This window comes from Apteryx mantelli, chromosome 2, assembly GCF_036417845.1.
Source record: "Apteryx mantelli isolate bAptMan1 chromosome 2, bAptMan1.hap1, whole genome shotgun sequence".
NCBI classification, from domain to species: domain Eukaryota; kingdom Metazoa; phylum Chordata; class Aves; order Apterygiformes; family Apterygidae; genus Apteryx; species Apteryx mantelli.
This window is the reverse complement of record NC_089979.1, coordinates 169,046,164-169,067,636: the sequence shown is the minus strand read 5'-3', so window position 1 is coordinate 169,067,636 and position 21,473 is coordinate 169,046,164. Positions and strand designations below refer to the sequence as shown.

General features: G+C 48.6%; 3 protein-coding genes across 3 annotated transcripts in view; 2 read left to right on the top strand and 1 right to left on the bottom strand.

The window, feature by feature from the left end:
• LOC136991352 (obscurin-like) overlaps positions 1-2,810 on the top strand; it is a 147,040-nt gene extending 144,230 nt beyond the window's left edge. Inside the window, 4 exon segments of the mRNA XM_067292219.1 lie at positions 218-441; positions 1,293-1,368; positions 1,820-1,969; positions 2,106-2,810. Of these exon segments, the coding sequence (XP_067148320.1) occupies positions 218-441; positions 1,293-1,368; positions 1,820-1,969; positions 2,106-2,283 (628 nt within the window). The 3' untranslated portion in view covers positions 2,284-2,810.
• A 5,957-nt stretch (positions 2,811-8,767) lies between these two features.
• LOC136991318 (5-beta-cholestane-3-alpha,7-alpha-diol 12-alpha-hydroxylase-like) lies at positions 8,768-10,317 on the bottom strand. The gene has a single exon (XM_067292038.1). The coding sequence runs from the start codon at positions 10,298-10,300 to the stop codon at positions 8,768-8,770; it is 1,533 nt and encodes a 510-aa protein (XP_067148139.1). The 5' UTR covers positions 10,301-10,317.
• A 1,567-nt stretch (positions 10,318-11,884) lies between these two features.
• Positions 11,885-21,473, top strand: part of LOC136991351 (obscurin-like) — a 146,012-nt gene continuing 136,423 nt past the window's right edge. The window contains 7 exon segments of the mRNA XM_067292218.1: positions 11,885-11,911; positions 12,592-12,739; positions 15,024-15,287; positions 15,577-15,852; positions 17,326-17,601; positions 19,471-19,746; positions 20,558-20,902. Coding sequence (XP_067148319.1) covers positions 11,885-11,911; positions 12,592-12,739; positions 15,024-15,287; positions 15,577-15,852; positions 17,326-17,601; positions 19,471-19,746; positions 20,558-20,902 — 1,612 coding nt within the window.

Sequence of the window (21,473 nt, the reverse complement as noted above, 5' to 3'; positions counted from 1 at the left end):
AAGCCTCTGAACCTCTTGCATCCATAAACCAGACTCAAAAGAGGGACCGGCCTCTCCATATGTAGTAGATTCCCTAAAATGAGTAGAGTTGCTTTTGCTGGGCTTGCAAGGACCTCATGGGATTAGACTTCCAGGGGAGGATGACAGTGAGTGGAGAGTAGAGCTCTTGAGCATGCAAATAGGACACCTCTGGTTTCTATCCCCTTTCTTCTACCAGGCCCTTCTACTCAGAAGTGGAGGTCCGAGATTACCTGTGGCAGATCCTCAGTGCGGTTGAGTACCTCCATGCCCACAGCATCCTGCACTTGGATCTCAGGTCTGAAAACATGATCATCACTGAGCCCAACCTGCTGAAACTCCTGGACTTTGGCAATGCACAGTTCTACACACAAGACAAAGTTATTACCATGGACAAGTGCATGGACTATGTTGAAACCATGGGTAAGTACAGAGTTGAGTCAGAGCAACCTTGGCCTTTATGCAGTCCATGGTAAATAGAGTCAGACTGGGCAGTTGGCCACGGTGACAGTTTACAGCTGGTCCCAGCAAGCAAGGTCTCCCTGGTGCTGCCTTCTGATAAAAGTCTGTGTCTGCAGGAATGGCTGGCGGTGACAGCTTTGTCACTTGCTGACCATGGGGAACACAGCCAGAGGTCATGGCCAGCACCATTCTGACTGCAATCCATGTGCCCTGAGTTGATGGGTGTAATGCCACCGTCCTCGCTTTGCCTGGCTGCCGTATGTAGGGCTCAGGAGGAACCACAGACAGCCTGGCATACCCAGGCCTGAGACTCGACTGGCAAACCACAAAGCTGACATCAGGGATGTCCCTGAAAGCCACAGAACCCCTTGTGAACATATGCTATATCCATAGGAATATTCATGCTCTAGCCCTCATATTCCCATTGGTGTCATGGGGTTGATAGGAGAGAAGAGACATCTGTTTTTTACCAGTGAGGAGGAGACCGGGCCCTCAGCATCTCCCGTGGGAAACGTACATGATACATAAAATGGGAAGTAGTAAACCAGCCAGATCAGGAGGTGCAAGAAACCCCAAAAAACAAAGCCCCTTAGAAATGAGCTCAGAGGTGCCCATTGGTTTTATGTTCTCAAAGTTTCATTGCATTTATGACCCATGGAGATGTCCTACCTCGAGCACCTCCCTGTGCTAGATGGTTTTTTTCTCCATCCTTTGGGGAATGTAGCAAAGTACAGAAGTACCTACTGCTTTTGTGCTGGTCGTAGTGCTGGAGTGTGGAACAGAGCTTGGTTCACTCGCATTTGCTTTTCTAGCTCCAGAACTGCTGACAGAGCAAGGAGCCCTCCCTCAGACTGACCTCTGGTCCATTGGAATCACAGCATTCATCATGTAAGTCAGTCTGCCACAGTAGTCACTTTAAAAGTGCAATTTCAGAGTCATCAACCAGGGGTGATGCATTGACTTGGATACCTCAACCTCAGTTATGTCTTTTCTCCTTGGCGATGCCACAGAAGGGTGATGGAGGGTGTGCAGCTGGCTGCCCCGTGCCAGGATGCTCATGGCCCAGAGATGTCTCCAGATGGAGCAACGAGCTGCCTGTATAGCTCCTTTATTCTAAAAGTAGACCCAGCAGCTGCTTGTGTTTCTCATTCAACTTCATTTCAAAAGCCCCAACTTTAACTGGAAAATTTGAATTACACCAAATGGCTAAGCATCCAAAGTCATAAAACCCACTGAAGAACACTGCATGACCTTCCTCTCACTGCTGGGTGGGAATTCCTGGGAGCAGAAGCATCTCTGGAGTGGCCTTTCATGCTGATTAGTTGTTCTTTTGGGTTAGGTTGAGTGCCAACTACCCCATCAGCTCTGACATAGCCTGTGAATTCCTGAGAACGACCAGGAAGGGGAAAGTGAAGCTCACGCAATGCTATGCCGGTCTCTCGGGAGGGGCAGTGTCGTTTCTCCAGAGCACGCTGTGTGCAAATCCCTGGTAAGGCAGTGTCTCCTTTCCCAACAGGACAGTTTATGCAGATCCTGGTTATTGCCCCTTCTTTCTCTCCATTTCTTAGGAGCTTCCTCACCCAGCATGGCTCCTTGACTGATGTTCTCACATTTTTGTGTCCTAGGGGAAGGCCATCAGCCTCAGAGTGCCTTCAGAGCCCATGGCTCCAAGAGACAGGTTTGGACAACAGACAGCAAGCGCTGGTTACCTTTCCCACCACCAAATTGAGGAATTTCCTCATGGAACGGGAAAAGAAAAGGGGCCTGCTGTGCTCCAAGTACGGCCTGATGATTGCACAGTGAAGCAGATGAGAAGACGCCGGTGAATTGTCTCCCTCCCCGCTTCTGCATTTAGTGTTTGGCACTAAAGGATACTGTCAAGTTACTGTGCATCAGCTGAGTTAGGGTAACTGCCTGGAGTTGTGCATTTAGCTCTCTGTGAACGCAGTTTAGCATAACTGTGAACAAATCCAATTCTTGCATTTGCCACAGGGTAGGAATGAATGCCTGGACTGTTAGTATGGCTCATCTGACTGATGGTAACTTGACAGTATGTGTGTCACTTGGCTCCAAGCTTCCTGGAATAACCAGGACGGATTTGTCTAGCCAGTTCTGAATGGGACTAGCTACCATCCCCGAGTAGCTTTGCAAATCCTTCCCTGAAGTCAGGAAAACTCCACGTATGCGAACACAAAGACTTCTGCCCCTTGTCCCAGGACGCGGCACCAGACACCCTTTCAGATGTTACTGCGCTGCTCGTCCCACAGTAACAACCGCAGCAAGGTTTGAGTGACGGATGGGCTTTCTCACCTGCCTGCAATCCAAAAGAAGTCAATAAACAGTTATGATCATAAAATAGCCCTGAGGCAAGGAGGAGTTAGAGAAGGTGATAATTAGACTGTAGGATGAAATCAGAGTAAATATCAGAAAGCTTCACCAAGGGGAAATAGTACGAAGTGTAGCACCTGCCTCTTTTTGAGCTGATGGTGAATAGCAGCGTATCTAAGGGCTTTGGACAGAAAGGCCCAACCGGATAAAGCTCTGAGCAGCCTGGTCTGAGCTGATAGCTGACCCTGCTTTGAGCAAAAGATTGGACTGGAGAGCTCCTGAGGTCCCTTCCAACCTGACTTACCCCGTGATCCTATGTATTTGCCAAGTACCAGACAAAAGGGTGGAGTGGTGGGACTCTGCCAGCATCCGTGGGCGGCTGGGCTCAGCATGTTGCTTGCCTGGCCAAGTACACAACCAGACAGCACTGTCCTCACAGGGCCTGACCCCGGCTTAAACACAGGGCTTTGCCACCCAAGCTAGAGGAGAATACTTCTAGCTGTGAAGAAGAACCTCCCTGCAAAGTGTACCTCCCTTTGCAGGAGGAGTAATTAAGCGTTATGTGTGTGACAGTGTTAGCGTAGATGGGGGCTTTCCAGTAACTGATGAGTTGCATCTCTTCCTTTTCCTGATCCTGCAAGTGGCGATAGCTTGCTTGGCTTTGAGCAGAGTTACTGTTCTCCATGAACGCCCAACGTTCATGGTTTGTAAAACCATGAAGCTCTGCTTTTCTTTGGACAGGCATTTGAAGTCTCCCACTAGACCTTGAAGTAGACTTGCCTGTCACATGAGATCTTAAAGCAACCCCTCCCCTGTCTTTCTTTGTCTGCATCCATTGTCTTAGAAGTGTGTTAAAGAGCAAATGTGCAGACCTGTGAAAAACCAGCTTTGCCAAGCTGTGACTTGGAGTATGGGCTTCTCTAGGAAAGAAGTTCCCAGAGGAGGCGGATGGAGAATTTTAGTTGTGTGGCCTCCCTCACAAGCAGGCTAAAACGGGCCTGTGCAGCAAGCCCTTTCTGAGCACATCCGAGGCCGTTAGGCAGCTGCCAAGCCTGGAAAGCAGTGTGTGAGTGGGTTGCTGCTGTGAAGTCCCTGCCTTGCTTGGCTCCCCGTAGAAAACGCACTGTTGCACTGTTTCGGATCTGTGCATTCAGCCTGCCGCAGGATATTTCCACATGTGGTGTGACAGGGTGGAAGGAGCTTGGCCACAGGACAAATGCCTGTTCCCAGGCTTGTGGGAGATGTGGCAAAGCCAGGGAATCTCAATGACATGGTTACGGTCATTTTGCTAAATGCCTGCACGTTAAAAGCCGCCCTCTACTAGGGTAATTACCTAGAGCGTTATAAATTTTCAGCACAGCAACCGTGTTGTTGAATGAACTGAAGATCTCTGGATAGAGGAAACCTGTTTTGACCTGTGTGGTCCAGGTGGTATCTGGATAGAACGTACTCGCTCTGCCATAGCATGTACAGCAACTCTTCTACCGACACGAGCAAAGAGAAATTGGGGCTGGGACTGACCAGCAATTGCACTCAATCACGTAGTAGTGCAGTTCTCACCTTTGCAGGCCACAGACAATAACGTGCCACAGATAACTTTACACTTCACTCTTCCTGTCAGCCTCGGTTTTAGATGCTGAGATTCCTGGAGTCTCAGGGGGGGACATCAAAGACGCTTGCAGGCCGTGTGAACAGTGCGTTGGAGAAAAGTGGGTTAGACGGTGCTTTCGCTTAGGATGGCTTTAAATGTAATTGCACAGCAGTAAAGGCATCAGACGCAATAATGACCACGACCTCGTTATGCGCCGAAGATTTATGGCTAAGAGACCTTGGTAGTTCGAAGCGCAGCGGCTGTTTTCTGGGGGGTGCACAGGCACACCTATCCAGAGACGTGAAAGCAGTGCCGTGGGCAAATGCCGTATGCTTTGATTCTTCAGAAAAATCCAAAGCATCCTCAAGTTTCATGTACCTCTTTGTTCTTCAGAAGCTGCTGAAAGGCACTGCTTTCCTTTACCATGGGTGGTATCAGCTGTATAATTTCTTTGTACTTATAACCTCTGTGTTCCTTTGCGTTTCTGTGAAGTGAAGGATGTATCTGTTGGTTCTGCTGAGTTCCTTGAGTTTTCCTTAGGAGCAGCGTGTGATAGGATGCTTTCTCAGAGCAGCAGCTGGCTGCGTCGAGAGGGAGGAGAACCGGAAATCGGTTCCTGATGTATTACGGTTTAATACCGTCGTGTAGAAGTGACGCTGTTTAAACAGCGGCAGCGCTTTCCATCACATTCAACCCCATACTGTTCGAAACCCAAAGCGTACAGCATTACGAGTCCTCTGGTATAGTACAGAAAGAGTAACTGAGATTAGAGGAGCTTTCACTGTGCTGCGCAGAGCAGACACGGATTAGACTATAAAGCTTTGAATGTCAAAGTTATCTTGCCTTCATGGTGCACGAAAGAAGAGAAACCAAAGGTTTCAGGGCCAGACTCCATGCCCGATTCTCTGGGGGGCAGAGACATTATGGGAGATGGGCACTGTTATGAGATCCGGCCCATTAAACTTTTCAGAACCCCGGATTCCTTCGGATTTAACTTATTTTACGAATTCAAGGAGGTTTCCGTTGGCACAGCCTCGTTCTTTACTCTTGCTGGAGCACTTTGGGTTGGAAAGCTCAATGTCGGGGGACAACCTGCCTACGCGTAAAACTTGGATTGCCGATTAACTCACCTGGAGCTTTGACGCTCCTCTTTCTTGTATGACTCCAATTAAGTGATTTTTTGCTTCTCACATTTGCATGCACCTGAGCATGTCTGAAGTCTTTTATAGACTCAATATTGTTTTGTTAACTAATGCTAAATAAACCGTTCTGACAAAGAGGTAAAGCTAGATTTTTCTGCGGAACCGTTGTCGTTGTCATTATTTTTATATCCTTCCACAGTATTGTTGTACTGTGTTGCTGCCAGAGACCTTGGGGGTGTGAAACTGCACCCTCGCTATGTAGCTTCTGAATGGCCCAGAAAAAGCTCCTGCCTCATTAGAAATAGAGACTAGCTCTGGATACCGCTGCCAAAGGTACCGGGGTGGTTCTCTTTACAGCGTTTAAAAGGTTCTCTTTAAAGCGGCCATCTGAAAGTTCCCACGTTGCCGCGGTGTTGGAGCTCCCTGAGTCCTTCAGGTCATCGCCCAGCTCTGGGTCACCTCTCCCGGCCTTACCCCAGGGAGCTGCCAGGAGGGGAAGGCCCAGTCGTGCACTGCTAATGTGCCCTCATGGGGAATATGCCTAAGGAAAATGCAACGTATTATGTTGCCTCCATTTCCCAAACTCAGTCCGTGTTTGCTCAGGACCTGTCCAACTCACCCCGACCCAAGCGAGGAGACCCTATGCCATGCAAGTAATGCCGGCATGTATGCACCAGGCCCTAGCCATTTATGACCCTCATGCAAGCCAGCTGCACAAAAAATCCTCTCTAAAGCGTGCCTTGAGGTGGGGATGTCACTTCGTCTTCCCTTCATAACCAGGACCCATATGGGGCTCCCGCACGTGTCTCGTGGTGAGTGAGAGGCTGGAGCAGTCACCAAAGGCTTTGATGCAGCCAGCGCTGGTGGCTGAGCGATGTGGAGTGGTGGGAGAGGTTGGTGAGCTGGCTCGAGCGCTTGGGACGTGTCACCTAACGGCACAACAGCCTCAGCTGGATGCCCACGGTGGCGTGATACGTCTGCCTGTTTCGCCTGGGGGCAGGTGTACAGGAGCTCTGAGGGTTTGAAGAACCCCCATCAAGACCAGAAGGTGCTTCCAGTCTCCCTGAGGTTCTTGCCGTCACTCCTGTCTTACGTGGACGTGTTTTCCTTCTCCCTATCTAATTTTCCTCTCTTTCCTCCACAACAGCCTGAAGATAATGCCAAAGGAAGGGCACCCACTAAGCGATACTTGAAGACAGCGGTGGGACAGAAGGCATCGCAGCCAGCCAACTTCTGCGCCAGTGCCACCTCGCAAGCACGGCTCTGCTTTCTGCCCCTCGCTCGGCATAACTGGATGGGTGCCAGCTCATTGCTGCGAGAGCGTCAGGCCAGTTTTTTGGATAACAGCATTAGCTTCAGGGCCTGACTCTACTGGGAAACGGGGCATTTTTATTTATCCTAGTGGTGCCCCAGGTGCTTGACCACTTCTCTCTGAATTTTCCAGCGCTATAAGGCCTGTAGTTTGCCCTCGAGATGCAGTTACAACATAACTCTGGCCTCCGGAGAATAAAGCCAAATTTGGCTTTGATGTTTTGACACACCTGAAAATGTTTGAGTTGGGTTCCTCGGTCATATGTAATCGCCAAAGTCCAAGGTTAGCATCGGGGTAAAACCAGTCTGCTGTCCCCCGGCAAGGCTGTGCTTTAACTCTTGTAAGAGCTGCTGTGACCGTGGAAGGGAAGAAGCAAAGCAATATTTGCAAGGCAAAGTTTTAGCTTTTATTGGGCTGGCTGTTACAGGTGCATAAAGCAGGGATGTTTTGTGGCCCAGAGGTAGCTGTGGCTGCAGCCCACGGGTGATCGAGGTTGTTATGGTCCTCGCTCCTGCCCCAGTCCTGTCTTCTCCTCCACCACTCCCCGACTGCCACAGCCCCCTCCGGCCGTTGTGGGCTGCTCCGCTGCTGGAGCATGCTGGGGGAAAGAGGGGCCAACGGGAAGCGGGGTCGATGCACCCTGGTGTCCCCCGCTGTCCCCAAGGGCCCGGAGCCCTGGGATGAACCCAGTGTCTGCCCTTGCCATCGCCTTCCCCAAGCGGGACTGGCAAGAGGACAAGAGAACGGGGGCTGAGTTTGGCAGGGGGGAAGCCCTTGCCAGGAAGCATCTTCTGGGCAATGCCACCAGCCCATGGGGCTCAAGACCAGCTCTGCTGGTTAAAACCTTGACCTGGAGAAAATAAAATAAAATTTAATTTTAGCTACACTCTCTTTTCTCTCGCAGGAGGGCAGATCTGCTCCTGGCCAGCCTGCAGACTCGGACATTTCTGGGCACGTTCAACGAGCTGGACTGAACGAGTGATTTGGTTCGGTGCTGTGGGGGAACGAACCCAGCTGTAGGTAGCCACGCTCCAGCCGCGTTACAGCAGGTGGGATGAATCCAAACACACACACACAGATGCAAATACCCTTTTTATCCCCAGCAGCTGTGCACAAGACACTGGGCTTGAACGTGCACCCGCTCGCAGCCCTGGAAAGGCTTAAATCCACGTCTTAAATCATGCAGATGCATGAAAATGGTACCTTAGGTTATTACTGATGTTTGCAACTCCCTTTGCCTCCCAGTAATGTAGCAAATGAGACCAGCAAGCTCTCTCCTCTTCTTAGGTGTGAGCAGTTGTGTGTTGTGGGGGTGTCTGTGGTCAGTAGGTCCTACCTCTGCTCTGAGGGGCGTCTGTCTGGGGACCTCAGGGGAATGCATTTTAACCTGATGCCGAAAGGAGATGACAGGCCAGACAGTGCTAAGCCCACGATGAAACCCTTGCAGCTGCAGAGAGCATATTTATCGTTCTCCAACCTTTCAGTGCCTTTCTGAACGCAGTGAGACGTTTCGGATTGACAAGGGGAAAAGTGGGGAGGAGGGAGACAAATCCCCAGCGTGCGGGCTGATGCCATTCTGCCGCGGATATGCTTCACGCGGAAAATATGCTAGGATCTCTGCTTGCTTCATTTCATTTCAATACATCGTTAAGAGTCTGATAACAAAATAACACAGTCCCAAGGCTAAACTGAAGTAAAAACAATACAATAACCATAGACACAGAGCAGTGAAACGTGCAATGGAAATAAAGAGAAAAGCCACAATAACTGTTAAACAAGCAAGGTCATACCAGCATTCGCTCTCACGAAAGCGCTCTGCACGGATCCGATACCCGTGGGAGGAGTTTTGTGCAGTTTATTTCACCGACAGCTCCTAAACAAGCCAGGAGGCCGAACGTAACGAGGCTTTTCAAATTAAAAGCGCGGCCGGTATCTGAAGCGAACGTCGCGAATGGGCTGCATCGTTCCAAATCCCCAGCGGCTGCTGTCTATCGGCGGGATCTCCTCTTCTCCGTCAAGCAGCTCCAAGTCATAGTAAGTCAGCATCAAGAACACAAACAGTTTCATTTCATTGGTCGCGAAGAACCGCCCAGGACAGATGGGTATCCCTGCTCCCCAAGGCATGCTGAAATACTTCAGCTTTTTCCCATTCTTGTAGAAATCTTTCCTGGTGCCATCTGGGTTTAGGAACCGGTCATATTTAAATCGGTGAGGCTCGGGATGGATTTCTGGGTCCATCTGCACAGAGGCATGTGGGAACAAAGCCACCCTGTCTCCTTTGCGGAGAGCGTACTCTGTCCCGTCGCTCGTCTTAAGGGTCATGTCCTGCAGGACGGCTCTGATAAGGATTGGGGCTGCAACCAGCCGCAGGGTCTCCTCCAGAGCACTGTCCAGAAGAGGGGTCTGGTTTAACATGTCCCTAGTGACGTTAATTGGTGGCCTACCTGGCTTCACTTCCTGGCCGCTCTCCCTGGAGACTTTATCCACTTCTTCCTTCACAGCCTTCATAGCTTCTGGATGTTTCATTAGATAGAAGAGGAGCCAGAAGGCAGCTGGGCCAGTATTGCCTTGGGATGCCCAGAGGAGCAGAAACATGAAACGATCCCTCATGTACTCGGGAACACCGTTTTCTGCCAGGGACTGCTCTTGGTCACTTACCCACCCACTGATGTTGTCCTTCTGTCGGCTCTTCTTCACAGACAGCATGCTCCAGAAGAGCCTCTTGAGCCGCTCAGCTTCAGTTTTGTCTTTGGGAGGCAACACGGCATAGGCCAGGCGAGGGAAGAGGCGGTCGTACTTCCGGAATTCATAGAACAGCTCATCAGAGTGAACACGATCGTGCTCGTTAGCTTTCTCCTTGTTGTCTGCCCCTTGGTGTGGCTCACTGCCGTACAAAGCCAGGTACCCAGCTCTGAAGATGATGTTGTAGCAGTAGTTGAAGAGACTGTCCTCTTGCCACGTTCGCTCCCTCTCTCCTGAGTTCATCTTGAAAAGCATCAGCTTCTGCAAGTTCTCCATCATGGCTTGTGTCATGACAACGAGTCCATCCCCCATCAGATGCTTCGTGCTTGATAGCTGAATAATCTTGTGGCTGGCTTCAACGGACTGGTATCCAAAAACCCGGCGGACCAGTTCGGATGCAAACTTCTTAAAGTCTAGTTTGGCTCGCGATTCCTTCACTATGGCGCCAAAGCAAAAGGGGTCCATCACGAAGGTGAAGTAATAGCCTCCGAGTAGCACTGTGAAAATATCCCCGTGTTTTCTCTGCATCCTCTTTAGAAACTCTGAACTGTCCTTTCTGAAATCCAGGGCGTAACCCAGCCACGGGATGTGACCCTTGTCCAGAGGGGGCTCATTGGCTCTCCTCCTTCGAAACGCTCCCAGGAGGTAGAGGCCACCAAGCAGCGATGCTACCAGGGAACAAAGAAGAGTTACCCAGAGAGCCATGAGAGCTCTGCGCCCGTCCGGGGTTTTGACCTGGCCTGGGGCAGGAGAAGGCTCTTTGTTCACATCTGGTCGCTGATAAGCTGAGGCACAGCTGACAACCTCAGTCCCTATTGGTGGCAAGTATTTACCCTTCCCCTGCAAAGCTCTGCCGCTTATACCTGCCTTTCCTTTCACTGAAGACAGATGTTTTTGAGCATGGAAAGAGCAGGTACAATCAGGGCAAAGGTACGTTACAGTCACGTTGGAGTGACTGGGCTGCTGAGCGAGGTTGATGGGTTTCAGCGTGTGCTTTGCGGGAACTTAAATTACTTTTTCCAGGCTAAAAGCTGCACCTGCATTGAGGCTTGCTTTTTGAAAAAGAAAAAAAACAGGGGGCAGAGAATTTCACTCTGTGATTGCTGCCCTTAACACCAGGCTATGGGCTGCTGGCTGAATAAAAGAGACTAAGAGATTGGAAATGCTGCTGTCAATGAGTTCAGGAGAGAGGAAGAGGGGTTAAAAACTGAACTGATTCGGTCTTGAAAGCCAAGAGGAGGAAAGAGCGCCAACATTTTGAGGTTCTCCAAAACCCAGTGCCCCATAAGTGTTCTTTTGGCTGTGCGAGCACTGCTAATCCGTACAAGGGCAAAGCAACGCAGGTTCACCTTCCCCAGGGTTGAGGAGGGTTTAAATCAACCACTGACCCAGCTCTGCCCTCCCAGTCCTGGCTCCCTCCCAGCCCCGATCTCTCGCTCGCGCTGCGCAGGCTTGGTCCCCTCTGTGGGTGTCCAGTCCCTGCTGATGTCCCTCTGCCCTCCTCCTCGCTCTGCGCCCCGCAGCCCCCATCCCACCCCATGTCCTGTGCTTTTACCCATTTTCCTTGTGCTTTTACCCATTTTCCCTGTGCTTTTCGGTCTCTCCTGCTCCCCATTCACCCTCCAGACTTTTCTGGGCTCCTTCCTTGCTAGCTCGGATTTTAGCCGCCCCAACTCCACGTCCCCTGCACCCTCCTCTGGCCCGTGCTGGTGGCGGGGGATTTTCCTCCCACGAACCATGTGTGTCGCTGGTTACCCTGCCCAGGTTAGAGGGCCAGCGCCCGGCACCGCACGCTGGGACATGCACGGTCCGTCCCCTTGCCTTCCCGTCCAGCCCTGCTCCCCAGGGAGCCGCAGGCTGCACGCCTCCACTGCGTTAGGCTGCAGCGCCCGGGAGCCCCAATTCGGCAAAAATTGCTTTTCTCTTTAACCCTTTTTATGCTCCAGGGAAGCTTTTTTTTTTTTTTTTTTTTTCCTTTCTCCAGCTTTCTCAGGCAAATAGTCCACCAGACACACATGGACCATCAGGCAAATATTTCACCCCCAAGCTCTCGGCTGGAGGATGGAGGTATCTCTGTTTTCCTTAGCACTGCTGCAAGCAGGGGAGCAGCCAGCTGCAGATGGAGGAGGGTTTTTGGAGACGTCCCAGTGGGGCTGACGTGTTCAGTAACGGGGAACGTGCATCAACGCAGCTCTCTGGCGTGTCAAGCCGAGGTAGGTCACCCCCCTCTCAGGCTGGGAGAGGAGCACGAGGAGTGTGAAGGGATGAACGGGGACACCCGTGGCCAACATGGGTGATGGGGAGGATGCCGCCACCGTAACGGAGCCTACGGCGGTGCGGTTACCCTTGGCAAAGCGGGCAACCAGCTCCGGAGCTGATGATTTTGTCCTCTCGCCTTGTCCTTCCCCTTTCCTCCCAGCCGTCCCACTGCTTTTGCCTCCACCCACAGCTCTTCCTCTTCTGTTTTACCCCAAACTCTCAGTTCCCCACTCCCTGCCTCTTTGTGCCTCCCGGGTTTTTACCCATTTTCCTTCTGCTTTTCTGTGTCTTCTGCCCACAGTGTCCTCCAGACTTGTCTGGGATCCTTGCCTTCTAGCTAGGATTTTAGCCACCACCGAACTTTTGCATGCAAACCATGGTGTGCGCTTGAGGTCTTTTAGATGTCTGAATGCTGCTTGAATCTACAAGTCAGCTGAAATGTCCCTTTGGGGAGTTTCACATCACCCACCACAGGCCACGTACTCTTGCCTGTTAATGAGCAAGCCTTGTGGTCTCCAACAGTCCTCCTACAGTCAATGCCAACAGAGGAACTCCTCCGGTTCAGAGCACGTAAGCTGGCTTCCTGCTGCGGCATGCTCCCTGCAGGACCCGTCCCTCTCTGCGGACGGTGCGATATTGTCAGTAAGCCTATGGCGTGGATCCCGGGGTTGCATGTACTGCCGTGGTCAGCAGCATAGGAACTTGACCTGAACTTACCCCACTCCTTACCCTCCCAGGCAGCTGCTGCCACTCAGAGTGCAGACATGATAGAGACAGCGTGCAGAGAAGTGGAAGTCATCAAGGAGGAGAAGAGGATGGTGCTAGGAGGCTGCAGAGAGTGGCTGGGGGGAGGAAGGCAGTGGCAAAGGTTATGGAAGAGGCTATGTATTGGCTATTTTAAAAGGAGAAGTGTTGGGACCTTGAGGCTCTTGCCCAAGACCGCAGAGGAAGTGTGCTCTAGAACCAGAACTGGAAAATGGATCTTCTGACCCTCTTCTGACCCTCAGAGTTCTGTGATCTCAGATCACCTGTCTTTTTGCCCTGCTGCTAATTAAAGATACAACCGAGTGAGAGCACCGACTAGACTTTGTGTGAACAAGTAGTATTCACCCAAGGGAAAGTCAAATGAGAAACTGAAACCTCACACTGAAGGCAGTTGTCTGCAATGGAACCATAACATGTGAACTTAGGAGTCACTCGTTTAATTAGTAGCTCTATAACCTCTATTGGTTTGTTTCTGCAGGCAAAATATCTACCATAGGCTGAGGGTGAGGTCCAGAGGGAACAAATTAGCCTATAGGAGAATATTTTCTAGGAATTTGCTAGTTGTCTTCAGAGGTGTGATACAAAGAGCTCTGAAACCTGAAGCCCAGCCTCTTTGCATCATTGCCCCACTTCTTTCCTTGCCCACTTCTGTTTCTAGTGTTAAAGGATCCCCTGCTATCTATTTTAACTTCCTTCGCAAGCCTGGATCCAGCCTGACTTTTGGCAAATCTTGCTTTACCGCTACAGTTCTTGACCTCAGAGACGTAGTTTTTTTGCAGAGCTGTGCTTTCTTCCATTCCTTATTTGTGTTTTGCCTTATAAAGGATTTTAGAGGATAGTTCAGCGACTTTTTAGCCGGCCAGTCCTTTCCTTTCTGTTCTTCCACTGCGATGAAGATTTCAAGGATATCAGATCCCGCATTGAGTCTTGAACAAATAGCTCTTTTCTTCACTGATGAGTTCTCATAATTCAACCAAGTTTGCCACTTTTAAATAAGTGTATTATAAAGATATTTTTGTTAATCCCTTCGTTCACTTTAAAGTAGATGGTCTTATGGTCACTAGATCCAAGGTTATTTCCTGTGCCCAACTTTTAAAATGATGTCCTTAGGATATACCAAAACCAAGACTAAAACCAAATTACTTTTGTTAATTCAATGTCTGCTTGGTAGAGAAATTTGCCAGTTATTACATCAGGAAATCCAAAAGGCTGTTGGAGCAACTCCAGTGGAAGCCTCCATGATAATAGGGGGTTGGAGCACATGACATATGAGGAGAGGCTGAGGGAACTGGATTTGTTCAGCTTGGAGAGGTGGAGGCCAAAGGGGAGATCTTATTCTCTAGTCATGTAATGGGAGGATGTAGAGACCATGAGTCCAGACTCTTCTCAAAGGTGCACCGTGATAGGACAGGAGGCAAAGTACACAAGCTGGAACATGGGTTGTTCCGATAAGATATTAGGGAAAACCTTTTCACCATGGGAGTGGTCAAGCACTGAAATGGGAGCCCAGAGACGTTGCGGAGTCTCCATTCTTGGAGATACTCAGAACTTGACAGGGCCCTGAGCAGCTTGAGCTAATTTGGCCTGCTTTGAGTGGGGAAATTGGCCTGGATGACCTCCAGAGATTGCTACCAACCTGAATTATTCTATGACTCTCTGATTTTATCCTGTTGTTAGTAGCACACATTTTGTAGAATATATCCTGGAAGTTACGCTGTTCCGTAAGGACACAACTCCATATAAATCTTTGTGAAGGTAGTCCAGATGTTATGCAGCTATTTCATAACCCTTACCATTTTTTCCAAAAACAATTTAGACCCAGGTAGGGGGACAGCGTTGGCAAATGAATGATCCTGTCTGCAGCAGGTGCTGTTTGCTGTGAACATGCAGCCTGGTCTCTTCTGCAAGTGAACAGAATGTGTCGTTCTTCCCAAGAGTGCCCACCCTGCTTGGCTTGCGGAGACTGACCCTGCACAGCATGTGCAGGAAAGCTGGTGTACACCTAGCGATCAGGCACCGTAATTCTGCTGGCAGCCTGCTTGCTGTCCAAGTGAGCAGCAGCCAGGAACTGTGCTGTTTGGAAGCAAACTGTTCCTGCCAGTGCTTCCACAAGCATTTTCTTAATAAGCCTTTTTTTCGTTTTACAGTTGGTTTATTTAAATCATAACCTACCAGACAATCTCCCATTGAAAACCCCATACAACAGGAACTTGGAGACAAAGCTTTAAAGCATCATAGGTTTCTTAAAATCTACCTGCAGCTTCACTGAAATTGTTTGGAAACATGTCTAACCTTGCATGAACTCTGTTCCAAGGTGGAAATGAAACTTGAAAGACCATCCTGTCATTCTTTTATGCAGCCCTGATGGCCTGGGTGTAATTTTTCCTTCTTTGCAATCTTGCAGATGATGTGTTTGAAGATAAAATGCAGAATGAGGTGAAGGCTGTCCTGAAAGAGAATGCCTTGATGAGCTGTGATGTGACCCAGGAGAAGACTGAGGTGAAATGGTACAAGGAGGGGAAGCTGATCACCTCAAGTGAGAAGTTCAGGGTAGAGTCGGAGGGCAAAGCACGGTGGCTGGTGGTGCATCAGGTGGAAAAGACAGACGCTGGCGAGTACACCTGTGAGGCTGCTGGCCAGAAAGTGGTCTTCCAGATGGTTGTCACAGGTGAGAGAAAGTTCTTTGGTCCATCCTTCCTATTTCTTGAATATTTAGGAAACTGATATAGATATATATATATTTTATATATATATATAAAATCTTTGTGTGATTAATGACAAAGCAGCTAAAAGATTCTTTAAAAAAAAAAAAAATCACAATCCACATGTCCTTCCGATAGGTTTAGATGGATATCGTCAAGCCAGAGAGGTGGTTTCCAGTATTCCCTGTGAGCTATGATACAGAGTTTAGGAAACTTCAGCTCAGGGATGCACTTTGAATTAATCTCTCTTTTCAGAGCCAGAAGTTGTGTTTACAAACAAGGACAGGGTGCAGAAGGAGGTGCAGGCAGCCCTGAAAGAGAAGGCCACGCTGAGCTGCGAGGTGGCCCAGAGGGGGACCGAGGTGAAATGGTACAAGGAGGGGAAGCTGATCACCTCAAGCAAGAAGTTCAAGGTGGAGTCAGAGGGCAAATTGCGGCAGCTGGTGGTGGAGCAGGTGGAAGAGAAAGATGCTGGCGAGTACACCTGCGAGGCTGCTGGCCAGAAACTGACCTTCAAGATTAACGTCACAGGTGAGAGAAAATTCTTTGGTCCATCCTTCCTATTTCTTGAATATTTAGGAAACTGAATATCTTTCCATAAGAATCTTTCCTATTAGGGTTTAAATTTTTGGAGAAAATCATTGGGATGGCCTAGCTCTGGTAGGAAAATGGGCCAAGGAGTTAGGAATACAGTTCCCTTCATATTGTTTATATAAAACATTCTACAATCTTTAGGAGAGGAAGCTCCATCCTTTAAAACGTTTGGGAGCTAGCCATCACTGTGCAAACAGGGCCATAAAAAGTACTGATTTTTCCTCTCCATCCCTGTGAGGGATCTTGGGAAACTGCGTAGACAAAGATATTTGCATGAGAAGCGGTAGAGTAGGCGTAGCGGAAGATCACGCGGTGTGACGCGCAGACTAGGGGTGGGAACGAATTGCAACTGTAGGTAAGCTTGAGTGTAGCTCACAATAAACGCCGTTTTAGCATCTCTCACATTGAGGTCTGTGCTTTGTGGCCCTGCAGCAGGAAGCTGCAGTGCTCCCCTGGTGGCGCCATGGGACCGAGCGAGAGCGCGGCAACACATCCCCACACCCTGGTACAGCTAGGACAGCTCTGCAACTCGGCTGATTCTCAGGAAGTTTCAGAGCAAGGGCGTAGTGGAGAGCCAGAGGGTATCTGCGGGGTGCACCTTTTGTTCCTCTTGAAAGTGCTCATTTCAGCCTGGAGGGGAGGGTAGGAGACAACAGAGGAATGTAACAGTAAGCTTTTATGGAAGTTCAGGTCTCTAAGGCATCGGGCAAATGGCAGATAGGGGAAGAAAGTGGCATGGAGACTCATTCAAGGCGAATCCCTGCACTGGGACTCCAGAATGAGGGGATGGATTCAGTTTTCCAACTCGCTCCCTACCTCCTAATCCTCTTGCTAGCAGCCTAAAGTAATGGACCTTCTGTAGGGGAAGGGATTTCACCATTTGGATGTAAGGATGAGAGGTGGGCTGGGATTTTCTCAAGGTCGCATTGGAGATAATGCGCAGTCTTGAACACTTAAGTCCTGGTCCAGTGCCCTAAGTACTGTATGAAATGACCTAGTGCCAAGCCTGTGGGACAGCAGAGGCAGCAATCTGGAACAAAAGAAATCAGAGATATGGGGCTTTGACACAGCAGGAGGCAGTTGCTGCCGCTAAGAATTCATATGCTTTTACTCAACTTCAACCAAAAGAAATCTTCCCTTGGCTGGGGCCTGCCATCTAATGCTACTATGAACCATCCATCCAAAGTCCTAGCTTGCTGACACAGATATTATTAATCTTTGTGTGATTAATGACAAAGCAGCTAAAAGATTCTTTAAAAAAAAAAAATCACAATCCACATGTCCTTCCGATAGGTTTAGATGGATATCGTCAAGCCAGAGAGGTGGTTTCCAGTATTCCCTGTGAGCTATGATACAGAGTTTAGGAAACTTCAGCTCAGGGATGCACTTTGAATTAATCTCTCTTTTCAGAGCCAGAAGTTGTGTTTACAAACAAGGACAGGGTGCAGAAGGAGGTGCAGGCAGCCCTGAAAGAGAAGGCCACACTGAGCTGCGAGGTGGCCCAGAGGGGGACCGAGGTGAAATGGTACAAGGAGGGGAAGCTGATCACCTCAAGCAAGAAGTTCAAGGTGGAGTCAGAGGGCAAATTGCGGCAGCTGGTGGTGGAGCAGGTGGAAGAGAAAGATGCTGGCGAGTACACCTGCGAGGCTGCTGGCCAGAAACTGACCTTCAAGATTAATGTCATGGGTAAGACTGATACTCTTTTCAAAATTTCAGTAGAGAATAATAAAATAATAATTGTGGTTCCATATTACACAATGACCCAATTGCAATAGTCTGGGCTCTACTGCAGTCTGTAAAGTTTATCTGATTTGCTGTGTGCTGGGTCTGGTATATACTGAAATATTTGGTTTTATCATGTCACAAAGGCTTGTCACATTCTTAAGTAGTCTATATAATAATAATTGCAGAAATGAATAGAATAGAAATAATAGTCAGCATGTTGTTCAAATCTTTCCCATTCCTGGGATCCCAAAGGGTGATTCTTGTGCACTGAACCTCTTGACAAAGACAAGCACGTGTGATAGGAGTGTACATTTTGCATGAAGCATGTCAAGGGAGGAGTAACATGAGCTCCACCAAGCAGCACGTTACCCCATTTACAATGCCGTTGAGTAGGAAGTCACAATCAGATAAGCGAGTCTGACATTCATTGTGTGAGGCTTGATCGGTCTGTATTGGAACTGCAAGTAAAACAGACTATCTGTAAAACACGCAAGGAATAAAGGATTGGCTTTGCCAGCCAAGAAAAGGAGGAATAACTTAAGAACCATCAGTGTGAGGACTAAAGACTTTCAGAATTTTCAAAAGAAATTTGGAAAGAGAGTGATGAAGAGGTACTCACCTGGGCTGTTCCAGCCACAGGCATTTCTGAGCGTAGTGCTGGACTAGCAGTGGTGAGCCTGAAACCAGTTGAACTGTGAGAGGAATTGCTGAGGCTTGATGAGTGTTAATCAGTAAAAAAGTACAGATTAAATGAAAACTAGCCCAGACTGTTAGAAAACAAGGTGGCTAGTTAGATAGCAATTAAATAGGTTTTTTTTCTGCATTCTGCTTCATCTGTTTCTTCTGCATCCAGCTGTAAAGCCTCTAGTTACCACAACAAAGTTCTCCTCAGAAACATATTTTCTGGAAAACACAGAAGTACTTGGTCATGTGCTTTTCTGTTGTAGTATTTCAATCCTGAAATGAAATTCATTCAAAAATCCTTTCCTTGTTAGATTTCCACACCCAGTTCTAAAAACTGAGAGGTTGGAATGTGCTCTGCCATTTGCAGTTTTAACAGCAGAATTTATAGAGATGGACTGAAAACTCAGCACTTTTTTGAACTCATGCTATTGTGTATTTGAGGTCCTAACCTTCTGAGATGCTTGTAACACTTCTGCTAGATGCTAAATGCCCCTTTGTCTTGAAAGATTCCTAGTACTTGGTCTTTTAGAACTGGATTCAGAGGGTTCCCAAACTGTTCTAAGCGTGTGATGTTGAAGGGAGTGTTGAAGTTGTAGACATGCTTGAGTACCTTGCCGCCCACAGTCCTGGGCTAACTGACTGCTGTAGGGAAATTGTATTCCTTTGTCTTTTGACCGTCACATCTGTGACAGTGGAAGAGACTATGAAGAGTGTTCCAGAAGCCAACAGTACTGTGTTGGGTTAGGATGGACAAGTGAACCAGGAGACCATCATTTCTGCTATGACATGTTACAGTTGTGTCCTTGATAATTCACTGTAGGTCTTAATGAAAAGATATTGGGGGGGGGGGGTTGGTGATGTGCAGGAAAGATATTCTGTGGAAGTTTCTGAATTTGACATGTTTTGCATGCTTGCAGTCGTGGGAGTGGTATCAAGGACCCTTTGGTCCTTTCCATTCCTGGACTCTTACTCCCCTAATTTCCACGTTGCAGTTTGCTCACACAGAAGGGTAGATACTGTCCAGTGAAGACATTTGGTTTTAACATAAGTGGTAACCTTGATGTTTTCCAGGCCTGTGCACACAGATGGGTAAGATGGCCTCATTTGAATCCCTCTGTCAATATTCTCTCCTTTTTCTGCACTCAGAGACGACACCTGCGTTTATAGACCAGGAGAAGGTCCAGAAGGAGGTGCATGCTGTCCTGATAGAAAGTGCCAGCCTCAGCTGTGAGGTAGCAGAGGACACAACTGAAGTGAAATGGTACAAGGATGGAAAACTGCTCATTTCCTCTAGAAAATTCCAAATCGAGACTCTGGGCAAAACCCGTCGTCTGCTTATAGAGCGGCTGGAGAAGAAAGATGCTGGCGAATACATCTGTGAGGCTGCAGGCCAGAAGCTGACCTTCAAGCTTGGAGTTACTGGTGAGTTTTCACTTTGGGCATGTTATGCAGCTTTGCTGGGTGGCTAAGATGAATAGTGATTATTCTGTACCTAATGGCCACGGTGCAGCTACGATCTCTCCTGGAGCAATATCTGTGAACCATGCTGCACATGAATTTGGCCATTTGAATTTAGCAGTGTTGAGGAGGAGAAACTGGTTGGAGACTCCTTGGCTAAAGCGATGCTAAATAGTTTTTTTTTTGTTTGTTTATCATCTCCTTCACACACGTTATCATACAACCTTTTCCAGTGATGGGTAGCTGAAAATGAGCTGGAAGTGGGAAGTTTTAAAGCACAGAAATAGAGCTGTGGGGAAAGGCTGCTAAGAAAAACTAGATTGCCACTGTGTGCGCCCTGTTCTGGGGCAAAGCATTGTACAAGGTAGAGGAGAATGGGAGTAAAGCAAACAGATAAGAAAAGAGGCTGTAAATTCAGGATTAGCATATTAATATTTCTTCTTAATTAGATCTAGAATCATCCAAATAAGAGAAGAAAGATTATATAGGTAATTTTACCACTAAGAAAGAAGCATTTTATGAGTGGCAGATAAAATGTATATTTGCATTTCCTTTTCTTGGCTCCTCTTATAAGCAGAAGCTCTGAGTTACCTGACAGATTATTTTCTCAGCAAAAGATTATACCAGTCACAAATATTCATCCATATTTCCTGGGTTGTTACAGATTATGCCATGAACTGGAACCCTATTGTGAGAAGAGACAGTAACTGATTATTGCTGGGTTAAGGACCTGGAAATGAAGCTAATAGTTTGTCTTTTTTAATGCCTTTCCTAGAACCAGAGGCCAAATTTGAAAAGAAGGTTGTCCAGAAAGAGCCCCTCATTGTTCAAGAACATGAAAACATCACTCTGACTACTTCAGTAACGCCTGAAACTGCTTCAGTCGAGTGGCTGAAGGATGGAATAGAAATCAAGGCGAGCAAGAAGTATGAGATCAAGAGTGAGGGGGCTTCCCGGACCCTGACGGTGAACCTGGCTAAGAGCACGGACACTGCTGTGTACACCTGCTGCACAAAGAATGACAAGCAGGAATTCCAAGTGAAGGTGCAAGGTGAGCAGGCAGCTGCCCCCAGGTCATGTCCCTGCCTAACAGCTCCGTTTCCCTCGCGGGAGGATGGAGGTGAAGGAGTCCAAACTCCCCCTAAAACTGCTCTAGGCTCAAGACCTGAACTGCTGTTGCTGCTACTGTGGCTCCCATGCCATGGGCTAGCAAAGCTCCTCCTGCCTCTAAAGACCCAGTTGATGTCCTTTGCTGGGCTTTCGCTCAAGGGAACAAGAAGGCCTCCGATGGGTGCTTTTCCTGGTGTTTGCTTTCCACAGTCATCACAGCATTCCTATCACCTCCTAGCCTAGTGGCTGGGGAGCGGGCAGGGCTTTAGCTCTTCCCCACTCTGTCCTCCAGCATGACAAAGCTGATGAGGAAGATGTACAGGGATGTTGTGTGAGGGTAACGTTTGTAAGCTGGTCCTGTGGGAGAACCTAAGCAGGGCCTAAACTGTCGCCTCTGTTCCTGGGACAGTGCACAGGGTTGCTGCTCCCTCATCAAGGCTAAGGCTCTAAATTGACTGTCTCATCAGAAGGATGGGGTGCAGCTGGTGCTCACACAGAGAGGAGAGGGCTGATGTCCAGGACCAAAGGGCTAATTGGGCCCACTGCTGCAGTATCTGCCCCCAGGCAATAACTCTATATCC

Excerpts from the sequence above, each read along its gene's own strand:
- LOC136991318 (XM_067292038.1), bottom strand. The coding sequence starts at position 10,300 with ATGGCTCTCTGGGTAACTCTTCTTTGTTCCCTGGTAGCATCGCTGCTT.